At 51.8% G+C, this 21,474-nt stretch overlaps 1 protein-coding gene across 1 annotated transcript; it reads right to left on the bottom strand.

Moving 5' to 3' along the window:
* Positions 1 to 331: 331 nt before the first annotated feature.
* Positions 332 to 21,094, bottom strand: CR1L (complement C3b/C4b receptor 1 like). The gene is made up of 26 exons (XM_055819957.1): positions 20,879 to 21,094; positions 20,112 to 20,303; positions 19,287 to 19,478; positions 18,965 to 19,061; positions 18,714 to 18,799; positions 18,108 to 18,302; positions 17,453 to 17,524; positions 16,844 to 16,870; positions 16,094 to 16,157; positions 15,808 to 15,918; positions 15,356 to 15,547; positions 14,996 to 15,091; positions 14,199 to 14,348; positions 13,148 to 13,359; positions 10,416 to 10,796; positions 9,930 to 10,115; positions 8,545 to 8,641; positions 7,731 to 7,813; positions 6,640 to 6,831; positions 6,032 to 6,214; positions 5,301 to 5,483; positions 5,075 to 5,168; positions 4,649 to 4,734; positions 3,576 to 4,070; positions 3,153 to 3,176; positions 332 to 2,923 (listed from the first exon to the last, which is right to left on the bottom strand). The coding sequence occupies exons 1-26, from the start codon at positions 20,967 to 20,969 to the stop codon at positions 2,880 to 2,882; spliced, it is 3,825 nt and encodes a 1,274-aa protein (XP_055675932.1). The 5' UTR covers positions 20,970 to 21,094; the 3' UTR covers positions 332 to 2,879.
* Between the last annotated feature and the right edge of the window lie 380 nt (positions 21,095 to 21,474).

Below are 21,474 nucleotides of genomic sequence, written 5' to 3'. Positions count from 1 at the left end.
CTTGGCTTGCCTGCCAGGGTGCAGGAAAGGCAGAGCGGGACATTCCCTCCTCCCACACACCTGGAACCAACGGCAGCAGGGACACGTGTGTCCCTTGGCGCCATGGGTGCTCGGAGCAGGAGGCACAGCACACAGCACAGCCACTGACCTGAATCCTCCCAACCTGACCCTGGCTGCTCTGGGACTCATCCATGCCTGCATCATCCCTCGCCGCTGGCTGGAAGAAGAAGAGTCCACAGACAGGACTTTTTGATGTAGGAGCAGCTCCCCGCCTTGCGCAGCGGGGGATGCTTTCTGAGCCTGAAACAAGCAGCGACACATATTGTCCGAGGCCTTTTATCCCTTTTATTGACAAAGAGCTTCCGATATTTACACATCCAAGATTTACACTTCACAATTTGGAATTGCACTTGATCGTTACACTGAGATTATAAAGTAAAATTACATACAACTCAATTACAAACACTACAGATAAGTCCTCTTCAAGTCAGTTTTGGTGACCGTACCTGTAAGCTACATCACAGCACTCACGGTTCCTTTCATTCGGTTGCGGGGAGGTCGTTTCAAGCCGATCCCAAATCAGGTGTTAAAACTTTTGGAAAAACCACCCTGGACTATGCAGTAGGAACAATTGTGCCTGGATTAAAATAACAAAACCGAACCCAACACTATGGTACAAGGCTTTACGTTTGTGTTTTGTTCATCTAGTCACTCACGTGGCTTACGGTAAGAGATAGATAAAAATAATGAGCAATCTGCAAGTGCTTGTTCTGCAAGACTGGCTTCCCAACCCAGCACCTCAGGGTGCCCCAGGGGCAGCTGAGCAGGACCGCACTCTGCTGGGAAGGGAGAACTTTGTGGGTCTATTCCGAACAAGACTAACGTGTTGATGGAAATGGCTGTTTGTGTTTTCCCCTTTAATTAGATGCATGTTCCTATTAACAGGAAAGCACTGGTTAAAAATGCAGAAACAAAAAGTATGTGGTAGGCACATTTCAAATACTTTCCGTTCCCAACTGCGCATCACAAGAAGCTCCCAGACGGGCGATGCACCTCTGCATCAGACGAACCCCCAAACCTCAAAATCTTGCTTCACCAGCAGCTAAAGGGCCTATTGTCTCAAGCTGGATTCAGGCTGAACAAGTTTAAATCCCATCACAGTTTTTTTTTCCCTGATAAACGGGATTCCCAGGAAACCTGCAAATCTTGACTTTATTTTACAAGATGCTACATATCTCTTTAGCATATTAAGTGCTCATTTAGCATGGAGTTAAAACCAGGAAAGGAAGCTAACACCACAATGCATGCTTTCTATCAACCAAACAAATCAAGGGCACTTTGGTTTAGACAACGTGAGGGAGATGCCATGATCTGAGCTGTCCTCATGGCACTGCCAAAGCCTGACTCGAGTTGGGACAAGGCACTTCCCCTCTCCCTACCCTCGCAAACATCCCCAACACAACAACCAGCTAGGTCAGGTGAGACAGGATAGAAACAAAGCACACAAAAGATGTGGGGTTTGCGTCCTCTTCGCCACGGAGGAGTAAAGGAAGGCTTTGGTTTGATGTGCACCTGCACCTGCTTTGGGTGCAGCCACCCACCAGTGCTGCTGCCAGCGCAGTGAGAGGCCAAAAACCTGCTTTTCCTCCCCAGCATCACAGCAGCCCCGGGGCATCCCAGTGGGATCCTGCAGTGGGACTAGGGGTGCACAGCACCACCTGGAAAAAGTCTTTTAAGTGCAAATTCAGACAGGGACTCCCTGCATCAGAGCCACCCCAGGCAGGTGGCATTTGAGCAGAAAGTGAAAAGGTTCACAAGCAGCAACTTTCTGATGTTTGGTGGCATCTGCCGAGACAGCTGCAAGTTCTGCATTCGGCACAGGCACCATCTGCTTGTGGACAAGCTCTGTTGCCCCCAAGCACCCACTCAGCTGGGTCCCTCCAGGGGCTGTCAGCCCCCTGAAGGCTTCGGCACTTCTAGAGAAGCGTTGAGTCACTGCGGAGACAGGAAGGGTGTTTCCGCAAAGTACTCACGGAAAAGCCTCAGCGTGATGCAGATAAGTGCCAGGGCAAGATCTTCAGCTGAAGTTTAAAACCAATTTTAGTACGTACAGGAAGACTCAGAATAGCAATTCTTTGTAATAACACTTTTAAATTTTTTTCTCTCTGGTAAAATTACTGGTCTGTAAGGATTGCTATTTGCACAATGGTTCAGGCTCACCTCGAAGTAACGGCTACATCTGTGGTTTTCTGTGAACATTTTCAATGCTTTCAGTTCTCACAGGTAACACCCAGCTTACACATCCCATTTCTGTCAGACAATTTTTATAAGTATGTATCACTCACATGAAGACATTCACCTTTAATCCTCTCAGCAGCAGCAGCAGCACTTTCCACCTCAAGGCACTTAAGAAACACCTGGATCCTGATCAGGACCAGGCACAACACGAGCTTCATGGGGCTGAGAAACTGAACACGTGGAGGTACCCGAAGCGCAGGGTTTTCCTGAGCCTTCTCTACTGCAGCGTGAAGGTTTTTGGCATCGCTACGATTTAACATGAGGATAACTGCACTTGATTTCTGAACAGCATTCTTAGCTGGGTGGCAGAAAGCATCCCATCCTAACCCATCCCATCCTATCCCATCCCACCCCATCCCTGCGCATGAGTTGTGTGTCCAACACAGCGTGCAGCTGCTGCAGCTGCAGCCAAAGTGCAAGTGCTTCCCAGGCAGTAGCGCAGGGTCTGGGCTTTGTCATCCAAGGTCTGTTGATTGCTGCTTCAAGGCCAATTTCACAGGATGGAAAAGCAGAGCACTGAGATCAGTGTGATCAAGTCCAACAGGTCTACAGGTGCCTCGCCACTGTGCCTGTTCCCTAATCTAGAGGTTCATAATCAGCATTGCCAGGAGGAGGGGGAAGATTCCTACAAGAATCAAATAAGAAACTTCAGTCTTCAAACATATTCAACTACCTCTTCCCTCCCTTGTCCCCTTTACCTTCCCCCCTCCTTTTCACAGCATGATCTTAAAGCAATACGACAGCAGACCCTAGTAGAAGGCTTTTAAGCCTATTTCAAGCAGAACATACAGGAAACAATAACATAAAGATAGGCAAGATCATGGCACAGAGGTTCAGGAGTACGTATCGCTTACCAGCAATGATCATGTTCGCTCCACCTGGAAAGGAAGTAAGCAAAAATGTGGAACTCGGCACCCGTTCAGCATGGTTATTCATCAAACTACACAACATGCAGTGTCTCAAGCCAGAGCCAAGGCACAAGGAAGACAATTTAAGCACCACACAGAACAGGACCCCTGCACAGCCCAGCTCCACAGATGTTCATCTGTTAAAACCCAGATGGCTTTACCAGAATACGTTTCCACTAGCCTGTGAGTCCACACCACCACCTAATCACGCTCTTTTGGCACTGGGTTTGAACTGAAGCTGTTTCAGGAATCATTGAAGGCTTACTCCTTAGCAGAACTATCTGATTTGAGGAGTCACAGAGGAAGGAAAAAACAGATATTTTGAAGACAGAGAGGAAGTAGCAAGACTAGGCACAGGAGGTAAGTCACCTCTGCATTCAGGGGTAGGTTTGCTCCAGACTCCAGGGTACTGCTGATCTGCTTTACAGTGAACAGAAGCTGGTCCAGCCAGGGTGAAGCCATCCTTGCATTTATAGACTACCACTGAGCCATGGACAAAGCGTGTGCCCTTCGTGCCATTGTGCATCCCGTTGTCAATTGTGGGGGGCTCTTCACAGAGAATGCTGGGGAATGTCGGCAAGAGTGGAGACAGAGAGGAGGCAGCAAGACTAGGCACAGGAGGTAAGTCACCTCTGCATTCAGGGGTAGGTTTGCTCCAGACTCCAGGGTATTGCTGATCTGCTTTACAGTGAATAGAAGCTGGTCCAGCAAGGGTGAAGCCATCCTTGCATTCATAGACTACCACTGAGCCATGGACAAAGCGTGTGCCCTTCGTGCCATTGTGCATCCCGTTGTCAATTGTGGGGGGCTCTTCACAGAGAATGCTGGGGAATGTCGGCAAGGGTGGATGAGTAGTGCTCCTAACTGGAAAGGTGAAGAGGTGTGTGAGGAAAAGGAGGTACAGCCAAATGTCACGCGTCTAGCAGCAACTGAAAATCCTTTGAGCTTTCCTGCTCGGTGCTAGACCTCAGCTACTGCCTGCTAGCCCCAACTTCAGGATCTCACCCCATGAAATGAGCCACTGAAATGCCTTATCAGGCTAGAAGTGTTTCAGCCATTTCTAGCTTCACAAAACACTACACACTGACTTCGTAACACCTCATTTCAGCATTATACCAAATTGAGAGGACAGAGTTCTAGCATCCAATTATCTTTACCTTTTGCTAGTAACTAGAGAAAGAAAACTTTCCTCCTGTGACTGTTTTTTTCCCCTGTAATCTCTGCTCTTCCCTTGCTCCTGCCACTTTGTCAGCCTAATTTCTGAATCATACCAGAATATTGCACCTAAGGCCTCACCAACACGTGTTAGTATTGAAATAATGAATTTTACACTTGATTGAATTAATAAGCACAAGGAAGAGCAGCCCAAGTCCACCAGCAAGGCAGCTACACCAGCACAGTCCCAAATCTTAACAGCTCCATGCAGGGTTTTTCCTTCTTACTTTCACAGCGAGGAGGTGCTGTATCCCAATCAACTCCGTTCCCGGATACCACACATTTGGCAGAAGACGACCCCTTTAATTCATACCTAAAGAAAGAGAAGTTTAGGGCTTTCTAGAAGACATCCCAGAAAGGGTTCTTCCCCTGCCTCCCCACCACTGTGTGTAGGCAAGGTATTAAGCAGAAGTTGCCCCCGCTATGAGATGGGATCCGGCCATGCCGAAGCCGCTAAATAAGGGCACTAATAAGAGCTGAAGCAGTTCACTGCATCACCAAGCACACGCGTGTTGCCACATGCTCATCTCACTGAAGACATGATGTAGAGTTTCACTGGAGACTTGCACTGGGAAACCCAGGAGGGTGTTACTGCCTGTGATCCCCATCTTCTGATCCCCAAGTTGGTGCCTTTCAAGCAGTGATCCACTCACCCAGGCTCACATATGAATGTCACAACGGTCTCAAACAGGAAATTGGCTGCAATCACAGCCCCGTTTGCTAATGTGAGATGAGTGCATTGCTGTCCTAGAGGGAAAGAAAGCAACACGGGAATTACTTCAAACCCAGAGATGGGCACGACCCAGATTTCAGAGTAACATCTCAAGCATGCACAGATCACTCGCACAGTCAGGATGGGAGAGGAACAGAGATACTCACGTATACAGAAGTCTGGCTCTGCAGACCAAGTTCCATTACTCAGACAAGTGACAACAGATGACTTTCCACTTGCCGTGTCATAACCCGGTTTACACTGATATCTCAATTCAGTTCCAGCAAGAGAGCTGTCACCCACAATACTTGTTAACTCAGCGAAAGAGAAGTGTGGAGCAGGACCACACACTAGCAATTGGAGACAAAAGCAAGGTTAGTTACAGAAGGGTCCCCAGAGGGTCTGTAGTAACAACAGCGAACTGCACGTTTTGGAGCACACAGCTTTTTAACCTGTTTGAATGTTAGTGTCTGGGACACAGTTTACATCCAACCCATTTAGGAAACAGCAGTATACGTCAGTTTGCTTAACTGGAGAAAAGGTGGAGATTGAGCAGCATCTCTGCCTCAGAGACGCTCCTTCACTGACCAGCCCACCATGCAGGACCTCGACTCAGCTGAGCTCAGAAGCCAAGCATCCCCGACAGGTCTGGAAGCTGGTGAAGCCAGCTTGTCAGGTGTTGCCTCTTCTTTCAGCGCACTTTTGGACCATTTGCTGCTCACAAATAAACAGCTTCAGGTATAAACATGTGACTGGCCTGGGCTGCCGTGCTGAGGATGCACGCCAGCATGCTCTGCAAGGGTGTGACTACAAGTGCACAAGGTTCAGAAGCTGGCACGCTCAACAGCTCTTAGACCTACATCACGGCAATTGCTCAAGGAAATTAATTTGTACTCACCTGGGTCACATGTTGGCAGAGGTGGCTTCCAGGTACTGTCTGCTTCACAAGTCACTATATTGCTACCATTTAATACATGACCAGGATTACACTCAAAGACCACCGTATTTTTGTACGTGTGCTCAGTGCCAAAGCCGGATAACCTTTTCCCATTTTTCACTTCTGGATTTTTACATTTGACCACTGGAAGTGAAGAAAAGACAATAAGAATAAGAAGGAAAAGCCCTGCAGTGACACCAGAGGCATCGTGCGAGAAGCTTACCAAAGAACTGCTGTCCTTTCGCTTTGAGAGAGGCAGGTCCCCAGTGGGGTACAAATGCTCCATGAACAGAGACATCATTAAGAAACTGCACACGTGACAGCTTTGTTTTTCATTTGCAGGAAGCCCTGGGCATGGGTAGGGAGAGGGAGGCTTTCTGTGGGCTGAAGAATCCATTAAACCAAGCCCTGCCTCTCCGCACGACTTGGGAGACCACTGCGTTAGGCTTTTTGGGAATCCTTTTAGACTCAAATCAACCTCCTCACGGCTGGCAGCCCATTGGGCAAGTACAGAGGGAGAGGGATGAGAAACAAGGTCAAAAGAAAAAGGAGAGAAAGAAAGCAGCTACCTTTGCATTCAGGGGCTGGACTGCTCCATATTCCATTAAGGTTATCATTTGTCGTACAGTGAATTGTCTCATTTCCAATAAGAGAAAAACCCTGGTTACATCTGTAGGTTACAACCATGCCAAAGGTGAAATCTCTGTCCCCATCGGTGAGCTGCCCATTCTTGATCTCAGGAGGTGGTAAACAGGGAATAACTGCATGAGGAAGCAACAGCAAGAAAATGCAAGAACATTTCCATCGAATATGAAACTAGCTACTAGAAACCAAAAAAAAAATAAACCCCCAAAGAAAAAACAGGGAAGCAGCCCTAAAGCAATCATCTCAACCTGAAGTCTTGAATGTGCCTTTAAATTCTGAATGTGTTTCAGGATTTTTTTAAATGCAGAAACGGTAAAATGGCAAAATAGCATCTATCATCCAAGAGGAGATACTACAGAAGTTGCCTTCTTGAGGCAATAAATATGCTCTCACCAAGCAATTTGGGACCCTCACCTACTGGTGATGGCATTTCCTACCTTCATCACTCTAACAAGGATGAGGCCAGCACACCTGTTGTAGCAGCAAACCATCTAAACTAGCAGCAGCCGATGGTCAGGCCCATCCTACAGGATGCTAAAAAAGCCCAAATAGCACCAACAGATCTCTTAGCATTTCTCTCCCCTTTGAAAATTGAGATTTTGGGTGTGCAGACATGTCTGAAGGTATCCCAGTCCCGGTCAAGCACACCTCTTGATAAAAAAAATCAGCAACAGTTGCCTGACAGAAAAGAAACACGAGTGATGCCAGGTCCACACCAGCCCGGCAGGAAGCTTGCTGTGTGCCTAGGCTGGGCAACCCCAACAAGCAGCCACATCTCTGCCTGCAGAGCTGCTGCCAACATCCAGAGAGCTGCCTCAGTATTTAATTTTCATTCCCAGCTCACCAAGAGTGCTTGTTTGGGGAGGGGTAAGATGTTAAAGTCTCTTTGAAGGCTAATGTAATTTGCATTAGGTACCAGGCAAAAAGTATCCACCTGCTGTTCCCCAAATTACCATATATATACTGTATTAGCTTTGAGGAAGAGATGTACACAAAACATTTAAGATCTGCTTACTGTCACAGTGTGGAATGCTGCTCCAAGAAACTTCATTGCCGTCAAGTACACATTGCGCAGATGATGCCCCAACTAATCGGTACCTAAGAAAAGAAAAGGTTGAATCTCTGAAAAAAGTGAAGGACAACTTGGGAAATTCAGAAAGTTGTACAGTTTCTAATGGTATTCTCTGGAGGAGCTGAACCCTAGGGGAGAGTCAGCTAGCCCTCCCATAAAACACTATTTTCTCACTACCTAAAGAAATGCAAGATATGATGCAGTTAGAGGAAGCTTAATACTTGCACAAGGCTCACAGGAGCGCGGGGGAGACGGCATCCCCACCATCCCCACCCTGGCTCTGTTCAGCCCCGTGCTGTGTGGCCACAGACCCAAACAGCAACTTATTTTCTGAGCAGAGCTAGGTGTCACACTGACCGTACCTTAACCCTCTGCTCCCCTCTGGCCCCGCTCCCAGCCTCCCAGGACACCACAGCACTCTTTTCCCAAGACCCCTTCGCTAAGACATGGCCAGCCAGACCCATTGCACAACAGCAAATGATGAATTACTAACGAGCACCGACAGGAAAGGAACAAAACCCTTGGCAAAGCAGCCGAAAAGCAATCTGCAAAGACCATGCTCTCACGCCTAGAAGATCATCTGTTTTGACAGCAACAGCGGGAGACCCCTATGGCTCCCTGCTCCAAACACCTCCAGCTGTGCCCGTGCTCACCAAGGAAAGAGCCCCCAGCTATTATGAAACTCCGAGTCTCCCATGGGTGCTGTCTCCCCAGTCTCTGCGCTGCCAGCTCACCAGGAGCCTGGCCCAACGCTTACCCTGAGTTACAGGTGAAGGTTATCATCGCCCCGAACAAGAGGTCGGTCGTGTAGTCAAATTTGCCGTTCATGATGTCCGGTGGACCACATGACTTTCCTGGAAGGGCAAAGGTGGTGAAAATATAGTAAATTGATTACTGCTTATGAAAAAGCCTTTGTCTTCAATTAGGAATTGCTTAACTCAGACAGGGAGCTCAAGGACAACTTGAATGAGCAGCTGGGGTTTGTCCTGAGCCCCCCGAACAAGCAAAATGTGAGCGGGACCACCCAGACACTAATACTGTGTGAGCTGTGTCACGATGGTAACTCCGCTGCGCTCAAGTGTCTGGCCAACGTCCCTGGTGTGTTTTGGTTTTCACTGAGCATAAAGGCAGGCAAGCTCCGGGAGCAGGCCAGCAGCCTCACCGACGGGTGGACCGTGCTGCGCAGGAATTTTCCCAGTTACGAGAAACTCCCAGCACCGGAAAATTAACTCCACCACAGCCAAAACCAGGACACAGCCTCTATAAAGCTCTGCAGTAACGAATTGGTGCTTTGCTCCTATTGCTCTGTTATGTTATTATGCACAATAACTAGTACTCTTTCCTTTTACCATATTGCATGCTATTTTCCTTTATTATATTGTAATATAATAAACTGCATTTATTCTTATATTTGATCCGGAATTCATTTTTGCTTGGCATCCAGTCAATCAGCAAAACAGTAAGTGATCAGCATTAGCTTTATTTTATAGCACCATAGTGAAATGCAGGTGTCAGTGCTGTTTGGTGTCATTACAGACTAATTGACCATTTACCAGGCACCTAAATTCCCTCATGAGCAAACAGCACTTTCAAAACAGATGGAAAAGCCACATTAACTTCTGAGGAACTGGAAGTTAAAATAAAATAAAAAGCAAGAAACAGCACAGCTAAAGCTAAGGACAAACTAAAGGAGCCAAGGTTCATGGGCTTACTGAGAAAGGAAACTGATAAAGAGCGAGGCGGGCTCAGGCAGAGGTGGGAAATGGTGTGAAGGAGAAGGGGACAAGGGGACAGGGGGGACCCCCCGATGGCCTTAGGGCCAGTACAGGTGCATTACATGGGGACAATAGACTCCCGCAGCCTTTTCCACACTGTACTTTGTTTCTTTGCAATTATACCATTTACGCTATATCACTAGATTATAAAGTAATTAAGCAGGACAGAGGTCACCTCCCAGAGCCTAACGTCAGCAGGCGGAAGGGCAGCCACCAGCAGACATGCAGCGAAAGCGCTCATCCTCAGGTCCCCGAAAAACCACACCCCAGGCAGCATCCTGCTCAACGGTGCCGAACCGCCAGCGGGGTCCTGGGTGCAGCAGGACCCCCCTCTGCCACCCCCGGAGCTTGCCACAGGGGAACTCACCGATGCAGAAGTCAGGGTCCCATGACCAGAGGGAGTTGGGGCCACAGGTGACCACGGGGGACTTGCCCCTGGCCATCGTGTACCCCGGGCGGCAGCTGTACCTCAGCGTGGCCCCGACGGCGTAGGGCGGCTCCAGGGGCACGGGGGGCTCCGCGAAGGCAAACCGGGGTGGCTGCCCACACTCACCTGAGGGCAGGGGGTGATGGCTGGGGGGGCTCGCCTTGGCCCTTCCCCACGCAGCCCCGGCCCCACGCCACCCAGCCCCCTTTCCCAGGCAGGCCCATCCCCACCAAGCCCCTTCCCCAGGCAGCTTTGCCCCCTTCCCCAAGCAGCTTCACCCCCTTCCCCAGGCAGCCCTGCCCCTTCCCCAGGCAGCTTCACCCCACGCACCTTCGCCCCCTCCCCCAGGCAGCCCTGCTCCTTCCCCACGCACCTTCGCCCCCTTCCCCACACAGTCTTGCCCCCTTCCCACGCAGCCCCGCTCACCCCAGGCGCCAGGCAGCGCCAGCAGCACCGCGCAGAGCCAGAGCAGCGTCATGGCTGCGCCCGGTGCGGGTCCCGGTGCGGGTGCGGGTGCGGACGCCGGCGCGGATGCCAGATGCAGCCCTGAGCCGCAGCACGGCCCTTTCCGGGGCGGGCAGGGGCCGGGCCAGCCCCCGCTTCTTTGATGCCTCCGCTGCCGCGGTGGGGCTGGGCTCCCGGGGCCGCTCCCTCCGTTACTGGGTAAGGAACGACGCCGCTTGACAACAGGGAAAGAGCAAAAGAGGCGGCTGGTGCTGGGCTGGGGGCTCCCCCCGCTCCCCCCGGCAGCGCGGGGTAAAGCTCTCCGGCCCGGCCCCTGGCACGAAAGGGTTAATAACCCCTGAGCTCAGCAACCCAGCGCACAGCCTGTGCGTGTCCCGGGAGAGCCAGCCCTGCGAGGGATGCTTACCCCTGCGAGGGATGCTTACCCCTGCGAGGGGTGCTTACCCCTGCGAGGGATGCTTACCCCTGCGAGGGGTGCTTACCCCTGCGAGGGATGCTTACCCCTGCGAGGGATGCTTACCCCTGCGAGGGATGCTTACCCCTGCGAGGGATGCTTACCCTGCGAGGGATGCTTACCCCTGCGAGGGATGCTTACCCTTGGGAGGGATGCTTACCCCTGCGAGGGATGCTTACCCCTGCGAGGGGTGCTTACCCCTGCGAGGGGTGCTTACCCCTGCGAGGGATGCTTACCCTTGGGAGGGATGCTTACCCCTGCGAGGGATGCTTACCCCTGCGAGGGGTGCTTACCCCTGCGAGGGATGCTTACCCCTGCGAGGGGTGCTTACCCCTGCGAGGGGTGCTTACCCCTGCGAGGGATGCTTACCCCTGCGAGGGATGCTTACCCCTGCGAGGGATGCTTACCCTGCGAGGGATGCTTACCCTTGGGAGGGATGCTTACCCCTGCGAGGGATGCTTACCCTTGGGAGGGATGCTTACCCCTGCGAGGGATGCTTACCCCTGCGAGGGATGCTTACCCTGCGAGGGATGCTTACCCCTGCGAGGGATGCTTACCCCTGCGAGGGGTGCTTACCCCTGCGAGGGATGCTTACCCCTGCGAGGGATGCTTACCCTGCGAGGGATGCTTACCCCTGCGAGGGATGCTTACCCCTGCGAGGGGTGCTTACCCCTGCGAGGGATGCCTACCCTTGCTCGGTGTCCCCACCCTACCCTTGGTCCTCACCTCGAGGGCAGCCCAAGCTCTTGCCTTGCTGCCACACCGTGATGTGCCCTGCCTGTGCCTCCTCTTCCCTGCACCTCTCCATCAGTTAGGTGAGGTTCAGGGCATGCTGCGGGTACCGCTTGGCACCCCTGGAACAGCCCCTGTTGCCTCCAACCCCCTGTTCGAAGGGACGATGAAAAGGGGACAGTGAGGGATGGGTGGCCATTGCCTCTCCTCAAAGCAATATCAGGACTGCACCCATCAGCACAAGCCCCCAGAAACACGCTGTGTCCCAGCCCGGTAACAAATACAGTATCAGAATCAGACAACTGCACAGCACCTTTCTGCCCTACCTGTGGCACTGCCTGTCCTTTGCCAGAACACCAATAAACACAATCTGTTGGCAAACACCGATAAAGCAGGAAGGCAATTTTTACAGCTTCTGTATTATCACTGTTGATTTTGCCCCCACGTCAAAACAAAACAAGGAGTACAGGCCCATAAACACCAAGCAGGGAGCAGTCAGCTTAATCCTCTTGAACTCCTTGCCAGAGCTGCAGCCTGGTACAGGAATACTCGGGGTCAGCTGAGGCAGGGTTATATCTGGAGAGGATCCACACCTTCCCCACACCTCCCCGGTACTGCCCGGGGTGGGGGTGGGGGGGAACGGACTCTGCTCCAGCCCCAGTGCCTTGCCTCTGTCATTGCGGTTCCCAGGAAACACTATCACAGTTCCCAGGAAGGGCCAGGCACATTGCTATGGACATGACAGCAGCAATTATCTGAGCAGCAGCAATTACCTGAGTACTTGATTACATCCAGCAAAGAATGACATTGCAAAACCATTTCAAGTGCTCTGTGAGAAAGTTTCATTAGTAAATATGAAAAAAAACCACCACCAACCCAATGCCAACCCCAAGCCAGGATGCCATCATTGCTTATTTTGTATTCCTTTTATTTACAAAACGTTTCATTATAAATACTGCAATTGTTGCACTTTTATCTGTATGCTAGTAAAGGAACCTCAGTAAACAAGTACGTTTTTTTAAAATACAAGTAGTAACTTTTATAATACAAGTAAATCTTGCAAGACTGTGCAAAGAGTGTGTTTACTTTGAAACTGTTTTCCCAGTGGAAAGAAACGTTTACTAACTTTTTTTTAAACCCTCACTTTAAAAGCTACAAAAATAGTTTTGTTATACTAAACCAAACAACAGAGTAGGTATTGAACCACCGTGGAGCTGGATTTGAAGTATGCTTTGGTTTTCCTGCTTCTTTACAAAGAAATTCTTGATTGTGAAATGAGACACTTCAGGTGGCCTTATTGCATGTCAAGCGTCAGCCCTGAGAGCGCCAATGACCCCCCTGCCCTCCCGCCAGCCTCACGCCGATAACGCTACAGCTGTCGGCATTTATCCTGCAACAGGGAAATGAGCAATTAATTAGGGTTAGTCACCACGTGCTGCAGCCCCTCAGCTTTGCAGCCGCCAGTTGGTGGCCCCATAGCGTGGGTGTCTCCCGTGGGGGTCCCTACCGTTGGGTGCTGGGTGCTGGGGCTGGCACAGGTGTGCGTGGGTGGGCACCGCGCAGACGGGGCAGACGTGGCAGCTGGGGGTGCAGTGGGAGACAAGGTGAGCCAGGGTCCCCTCGCCGGCCAGGGGACACACGGGGCAGCTCGCCCTGTCGCTGTGGACAAGGGAGATGTGCAGCCGGTCGGTGCAGGGGGGGCAGACGGGACCCCATGGGCTGTGAAGAGAGAGCCAAGGGTGAGCCCTGGCGGGTTCATGTCGGAAAGTGCTCCTCGCCGAGCCACGCCACACAGGCTCTGCCACCCATGAGAGCTAGTTTCATTAACAGTTTCAAAGTTATGAACTTTTTAAACCCAAACAACTAGCGACTCATGAGTGCAGAACCAAAATGGCTCCTCCAGGGTTAGGGCTAAAAGCAAGTGGAACAAGCAGACGAAATCAATGATCACTAAAAAGAAGTTCATACTTAAAAAAGCTAAAGCAGGCAGGTGCACGCCTCAAACCGTGTTGATTTTAACCAAATATTTGTTTGAATTTGCCTCTGCCAGTGATGACTCTTAAGCTTTGTGGGCAACTGCCAAAAAATACGGGAGGCATAGAGCAGCTCTTTGCTCACCTCATGGCTGCTGTACCCCAAACAAAAAAGCCATGCCTGGGGGGGAAAAAGCTCTCGGCAGCTAGGTGAACGGAAGGGTCTCTTACAGCACTCCGGCTCTTTGCTGCTTAACCAAAACCAGAGCTCCATTGTGGGCCAAAGAAGACGTGAGGCTGAGCCAAGCGAGGGCAGCTGAGGAGCACAAGCTGGTTCAGACACACCAAGAAAACCACGCCAGCATCATCCGGATAAACCCCACACCAGTTTCACCTCTCTGCTTGCAAGCAGGCACTGTGCTTTTCCTCCGATTCAAAGCTATAAGCAAGCGGAACTGACATTTACGCGCCTCCGTCATTTTTTTATTCCAAGCGAAGCGGTTAACTCAGGTTTGAGGATGCTCGGCGCACACCGCGGTGCTCGATGCTGAGAGGAGCTCCCTGCACCGGCCGCATCGCACTCACCTCTCGTCCTGCCGGCGGGGCCCCCCCGGCCGCCCCCCAGGTGTTGCACTGTCACACTGGCCAAGGTGGGCGCGCAGCCAGTTCTCACAGATGGGGCAGATGTGGTGGCTGCTGTGGAGAAGCATCACTGAGGTCCTATGTTGAGTCCCTCTAGAGAGACTCAAAAATCACCGTGACGCTCAGCACTGCCAGCTTCCCCAGTACTGAGGTGCCGTCCCAAGCAGGATGGAAACCTGGAGTCAGCTCTATCACAAACCTCCCCCGCTTTGCTAAAATGGATGAGATGTTTCTTTGCTTCTCCTGAAACACACTGCTTCATAAATCCGTACCCTCCTTATAGCTAGACCCCCAGTTCCCAGCCTCACCCCACGAAACCTGCAAAGCCAATTACGCCTCAGACGCCTGTTGCTCTCCCAGAGCAGAGGAGGAGCAAAGCGGGCAGCTCGGCATTGGCACGGGAACCCTCCAGGCACTGTGGTGTGCAGCGCAACACAAGTAAAGGAACAGGAGAAACACACACACGTGCGGAATGCCTTTTAAAAGCACTGAAAGAACAAAGCATAAAGATTGCCCAGAGCTCCCTCGTGTTAGGGGAAAAAAGCAGAGCGATTAGTGTTCCAAAAGTAATTAAATGCTGTAATACTAAGCGGAGTGTCAAGACAGGAAAGAGGTGGGAATGAGCAAGGAGGGGTGGAACACCCTTATTTTCTGCTTGAATAAATACAATTCTACTCTACTCTGAAACGACTTATTCAAGGCCACCGTGGCATCTGTGTATTTTTGAGTGGCAGACAGACCTTTCACGGTTCGAGGGCTGCTCCACCTTGCTCCACTCCGAAACAGCTTCTCCTGTGCCGTCACCCCCCAGCACCTCTGCAGCCTGGGCAGGAGAGCTGAGCGCAGAGAGAGAGAGAAGACAACCTGAACCCAGCTGAAGGCATGGCCCTCCGGGAATGACTGCTGCCCGACGGAACCGCTTTTCTTCTAAACAGCGCATACCTTCCACTGCCAAAACTGAACTTAAAGGAACCAGAGGAATCCAAACTGCAAATCCTGCTCTATCCGCGCACAGATGCTTTCTCCCCTGCAAGAAGCACCCCTTCCCCCCATTCTGCTCCACACGGACCCAGGAGCAAATGCCTGGTTGGTCGTGGTACCTCGTGCCCGCTGGGCTCTGGCTGTCCCTGCCGCCGATGCTGGGGACCGAGTAGGTGCGCGGCGTGCCGGGCTGGGCGCTCAGCCAGTCCTCGCAGGCGGCACAGCCGCGGTGCGGGGGCTCGGCGTGGGGGGCCAGGGCGGCGTGCAGCTGCTCCTCGCAGGTGGGACACACGTGGCAACTCGTTGTGTGGCTGCAGATGAGAAAGACGGGGGAATCCCTCCTGCTGAGCCCCCAGAGCAGCCACCAACACCAAACCCTCCCGTGAAGCAGCTGCTGCCTCTTGGGCGGGCGGCACATCCCTCGCATCGGCAGAGGGCTTGGTGTTTTAGAGTCAAAGACTGCATGAGGATGTGCAGTCAGGCATGGCAAGGTTTGTAGCTAGAAATAACACCAGGGAGATCCGTGGGAAGAGTGGCACAAGCTTTTGGGCAGACGAACAAGCAAACCTACCAAAAATAGGAATGCCACGGCAAGGGCTGCTTCTCATCATCTGGTCCTTTTGGATGTGTTGGTGGATCCCTTCCCTTCATCTCGTGCTTTTGTAAACCCATATCGTAAGACCTGAAGAGACAGAAAGGAGAACACTCGTAGAATAAAAAGCAACTTAGCAACATGGAAAGATAGTAACAATTGTGCAAATATATACTGAAGGTAATTACCTCAGAGCTTAAAAGGAAATACTCAGTTCACCTTAGAGAAAGTTATGATTTATAAGGGGTAGCTTAAGCTCACTTACTGGATTTTATTGTCGTTGCACCTCATGATGATCCCAGCTAGAATTCCAAGGGCTACTAGGAGAACTAACAAACAAAGAAGAAAAAAGAAAAAAAAACAACCCAACTACAAATAAACCCAACCCAAAATAAACAACACATTTGGTATGTAATTCCAGAGAAATACTGCAGTTTGGTAAAAGACGGGCTGCAAAATTCTCTGCTCCGGGGCTGCCTGTCACCACCCAGAAGCCCCCCCTCAGCCAGAATAACGCACACCCCCCTCTTGTGTCTCTGAACACAAAGCACAGAAACCACGAAGTGTGGTGCCATGCTGAACTTGTTAAGGGTGTGATCCTCATTTATTGTTGTTATAGACAGCCCCCTTTTGTATTTTAAACGCGTTCACCATTTTTAGTACTTGAACTTTTTCACCACAAGGATGTTCCGAGCTTCACTAATCTCTTATCTTTCAAAGCATGCCAAGCCCTTTTAAAGCAACTTTATCAATTCAAGAGGGACAGGGTGTACAGTTTTTGGTTGGCTTCTTACAGTGACTTCTTTGGATTCTTCCATAGTAAGACACAGACAATCTGTCCAGTTGCTTGCAACGCTGCTGCGTTACCCAACAGCAGAGAAATCCCTGAATCCTGACCAGAGCACTCAGTACCAGGGGTAGCGAAATGAATAACCAAACCCACCAACTCCAGGTATTTAACAGCAAACAACAACTTAGGCTTAGGAAAGTATATTTTCTATTTTAAACTACTTACCAATGCAACTTGGGATGAGGATACTCACTAGAGAAGAAAATAATGAAACACGTTAAAAAAATGAAGCCAACAATGCTGATAACTAAACAAGGAAGTTCCTAAGTCTATTCCCACAGAACAACATTATTCAAACCCAGATAACCATAAAGCTGCTGAGAAGACAAAATGCTATAAAACAACCTGTCATCAACTACTACACACATCATTACACGCTGCTGGAGTCCACCGGAGTCCCTCACTCCTCCTCTCTCCACTGAGAGAGCTGAGGTCCGTAGCTCCAGGCTGCTCCACCCTCAGCAACATCCAAATACAGCCAAGATAACGTCAGCGGTTTCTACTGAGCTGCTTGGCTGCACAGAGGGAGTCAAAAATCCTCACCAGCATCAAAAATCCTACCCCGTATCATGTCAGCTGAGAACAGAGAGAAAAGGGGATTAGGACAGGGAGCAAACCTGAGCAGTCCCTTAGAAATGGGAAGATGGACCCACCAAAAGGAATGAAGAAGGCACAACAGGAGCAGAAAACCAACAGCACGTGGAGTGCCCAATCTGGGTGCAACTACAGCAATTACAAGGACTCTGAGGCTGAATGCCTCTCCTGAATTCTTACCTAGCCAGTAAGGATTCCCTCCTATCTTCTCTTCCGAGGGTTTAGTTTGGTTTGTCGCTGCTGTAGTGCTAACTATAGAGAGAAACAAATAAAGGAAAATGACTCAAAATTATATTTTATATAATTCTCCATTTATACAGAATATATATAATACTTCAGTGAGGAGTAAATGTAGCATGAGCAGGTGGCTTGTGCATCTGTGGCTACAACAGCGAGAGCTGTGGAAGAGTCACACAGGGACCTGCTGGTGACAATACAACCCTTAAGGACAGAGGGGACCCTGCTGTCCCGCTTGGCCTGGGTGTTGTTGGACGTCAGATACAAATCCCTTCTGGGGTTTGGTCCACCAGCTTTGCAATTGCTGATACACTTCACACATTGTTAATTAAAATTCTGCCTGTTCCTCTTGGAGAGAAAACGTACACCTGTGTGTGGCTGTGCTCATGGCGCTCCCAGCAGAGCTGGGCATCGTGCAAAAGCACAGACCTGCCAACCATCGCTGCTGAAAGCAGATGCTGCTCCCCTGGAAACAACGCCTACGGGAATGCTGGCCAGACTGGAGCCCTTCCCTTTCTAAGAGCAGGGAATTAGGATTAATTAACTGCACAGCAAGAAAAACTGCTCGAGAACAAGATGATTATCCAGCAATGCCCACCCCTGCATTCGGGAGGAGACCCGCTCCAGACGCCATCGACCTGGTTTTCTGTTGTACAATGAAGAGTTTCATTTCCCACAAGCTGGAGCCCAGGCTCACACGTGTACATCACCACCGAGTTGTACGTGAACTCCTCTGTACCGCTGCTGTTATGCGTCCCATTGCGAATAGCTGGAGGTGGAGAACAAGAAATAGCTGTGGGAGAAAAAGAAAAAAAACTGAGCAGGTGACCTCTGGGATGCTCTTCTCCACGCTGTGAAAGGAGGAAAACCCAAGGGCCACGTTGCACCCATCACAGGGGCTGAAGCGGGAGCACTGGCCACCCTCTCAGCACCCAGATATCTTCAGGTGCCTCCCAGCCCGCTGTCCTGTGCCCACAGTGCCGCGGCAGCCCGAAGGGACACCGAGGCCACAGGGCTGGTCACTGGTGTCCGTCCTTCACATGCAGAAGGACCAGCGATGCTCCTGGCTAATCCCTGCTTTCATCACACCAGCTCTCTCCCTAACAGAGCTACTGCCCTGACTTCATTTAGTCAAATCAACACCCAGTGCAGTATTTCCGAGTTGGAATATCTGGTATTGCCAGGCAGGCACTGCACAACTTACCCTGACAAGTGGGAAGCTGGCTCCAGCCCACTTCACTTCCCCTTATGGAACAACGGATGATCCGTGACGCTCCCTTCAACGTGTACCTGCAGGGGTGAAAGGCACACCCCAAACCAGTCTGTCGTCACCAAGCCAGAATATGTCACCCCACAGAGGTGCCGAGGACTCGACAGGCAGAGCCCTTCATCCCAGCTCACACACCAGTGGCTCTGGCCAGGTGACTGGGATGCAGTGGGCAGCTTCACACTCACCCACGGTTACAGACCACCTCTGCCCTTGCACCGAACAGGTGATCACTTGTAATAACTTTGCCATATTCTGGATTTTCTGGAATACCACAAGATTTCCCTAGAAAAGAGTAAGATTATCCTTAGGACACTACAAGGATGGGCAAAAACGCCAGAGACAAACTCTTCATGACAGTATGGCAACGTCAGACCAGGCATCTGATGATATTTCATGCTAAAGGTCATTAAAAAATAGCAATCCTGAAACACAAGCACTTGGAACACAGTGCTGCGGTGCAGCTGTGGGAGGATGCTGGAGCAAATGGAACAGCAAGGAGACACTCACTCCGACACAGCTCGGGAACTTCTGACCAGCTTAAATCATCGAGACACATGCTGGTGGGGAGCTGGGCCGTGGTATTCTCGTAGCCTGGGCGACAATTATATTTCACGGTGACGTTAACAGCATAAAAATTCTTTATTTCATCTTCTTGCGATATTCTAGCGAAGTGCACACGTGGTGGGCTGAGACAGCTACCTAGCAACCACAAAGATGACCAAAGCGTACTGTTACAAAGCAAAAATAACAATATTTTGCATTCAGCTACGTATAAACACATACCCAAGCGATAACGCGCAAGCTGCCCTAAGAATATGAATACCCCAACTTTAAAGAAGGTGATCAGTAATTTGTGTAATTGAAAAACATCCCTAGGTGACTATTTAAAGACAAAAGGTTTTAAACGTTAAAATTTGCTCTTTTTCGATCAGTCACAAGCGCAGTGCTTAGCTCCCTTGCCAATTCCACCGATGAAGTGTTTGAGGTGGGGAAGTGCAGGCAGCTCGCACCACGGCAGTTTGCAAAGCCCAGCACCAACCCCCCCCTCAGTGAATGCTCGCGCCAGCAGCCGCTGTGCCAGCGCTGTGCCACTGTGGTTCTTTCCCGTGCTTCCCCAAGCTGATGATTCATCTTTCTTAACACCCAAACCCCAGTGTGTGGCTCGAACAGACTAAGCCGGGTTAGGAAAATGGGGCCGTAAGAGGTTCTCTGACAAGCAACTTCACCTGGTGTCCCTCTGGATGAGGAAACTTGAAGGAGCGATTGCTAAAGCAGCTCTCCCAGCGGCGTGCATCACCGAGCAGCTCGTTTCAGAGAAAGTGAAATACTTACGGCCACAGAACTCCGGGAGGTTGGACCACTGGGAGTTTGTAAGGCACTGTATCGTATCTGACAGCAAGGGGCGTTTAATGTAACCCCTATGGCAACTGTACGTTATTCTGGAGCCGACGCTGAAGCTTCCCTGATGCTTAGAGTCCTCTGGGGGCTCCGCGTGGCTTATGGTTGGCAACGGCCCACAGTCACCTGTGGCAAAATAAACCTGGATTTAGCGGGGCTCCTGCTGCCCTGCGCAGGGCGCAGCACGGATGCACACGCAAAGTCCGCGGGAGAGCACGGCACACGCACCCCTGACACACACTGCGGAGCAGAGCACGCATGGAGCACACACAGGTGAGCACATGCACGCAGAGCACATGCATGCACATGGAGCACACAAACGGGGCATGTGCACACATGCACATGGGGTGGGCACAGACACAGGGCACACACAGAGAGCACACACATGGGGCACATATATATGGGGCACGCACACACACAGGGCACATATATACATGAAGCACACACACATGGGGCACATGTATACCTGGGGCACACACACACACAGGGCACACATACACACGGAGCACACACACAGAGCACGCACACACGGGGCACATGCACACATGGGACACACACTCAGAGCACAGACATGCGGCACATGCACACAGGGCGCACACACACAACACATGGAGTACACGCGCACAGGGCACACACGCACACGGGCACACGCAGGGGTGCCAGGGCTCACCGCGCGGCCCCCACCCCCCCCGTGGACTCACTCCACGCCGCGGGCGGCAGCACCAGCAGCACCAGCAGCACCAGCAGCACCAGCAGCGCGGGCAGGGGCGAGCGGCGGCGCCCGGAGCCCATCGCTGTGGGGAGCGGAGCGGGACCGGGAGCGGGAGCGGGAGCGGAGCGGACAGCCCAGCACCGCCCGGCCGGCCCCGACCGGGGCTCCGGCCTCCGGCGCGGGGGGAGCGGCCCCGGCAGTGGGACGTACAGCCGGGAGCAGCGCCGCCCCCCCGGGCCTGCACCGCCCCGGCTCCCCCTCCCGCCACCCCGTCGCTGGGAAACCTCCCGCGCACCGCCCGTCTGCAGCGCGGGGGGCTCCGCGGGGGATGCAGCGGGGGGGGATGCAGCGGGGGGGGAATACAGCGGGGGGGATGCAGCGGGGGGGATGCATAGCGGGGGGGTGCAGCGGGGGGAGGATGCAGCGGGGGGGAATACAGCGGGGGGGATGCAGCGGGGGGGATGCATAGCGGGGGGGTGCAGCGGGGGGAGGATGCAGCGGGGGGGGATGCAGCGGGGGGGATGCATCGGGGGGGGGGATGCATCGTGGGGGATTGCAGCGGGGGGGATGCATAGCGGGGGCGAT

Source organism: Falco peregrinus, chromosome 16, assembly GCF_023634155.1.
Source record: "Falco peregrinus isolate bFalPer1 chromosome 16, bFalPer1.pri, whole genome shotgun sequence".
Classification (NCBI taxonomy): Eukaryota; Metazoa; Chordata; class Aves; order Falconiformes; family Falconidae; genus Falco; species Falco peregrinus.
The sequence above is the reverse complement of the archived record's forward strand: the minus strand, read 5'-3'. Positions and strand labels throughout refer to the sequence as shown.

Coding starts and splice junctions, on each gene's coding strand:
- CR1L (XM_055819957.1), bottom strand. CDS start 20,969: ATGGGCTCCGGGCGCCGCCGCTCGCCCCTGCCCGCGCTGCTGGTGCTG. Junction 16,158..16,843: donor CCTCATCCCAAGTTGCATTG/GTAAGTAGTTTA, acceptor TTTGTTTGTTAG/TTCTCCTAGTAGCCCTTGGA. Junction 15,092..15,355: donor CAGAGCCCAGCGGGCACGAG/GTACCACGACCA, acceptor CTCTGCGCTCAG/CTCTCCTGCCCAGGCTGCAG.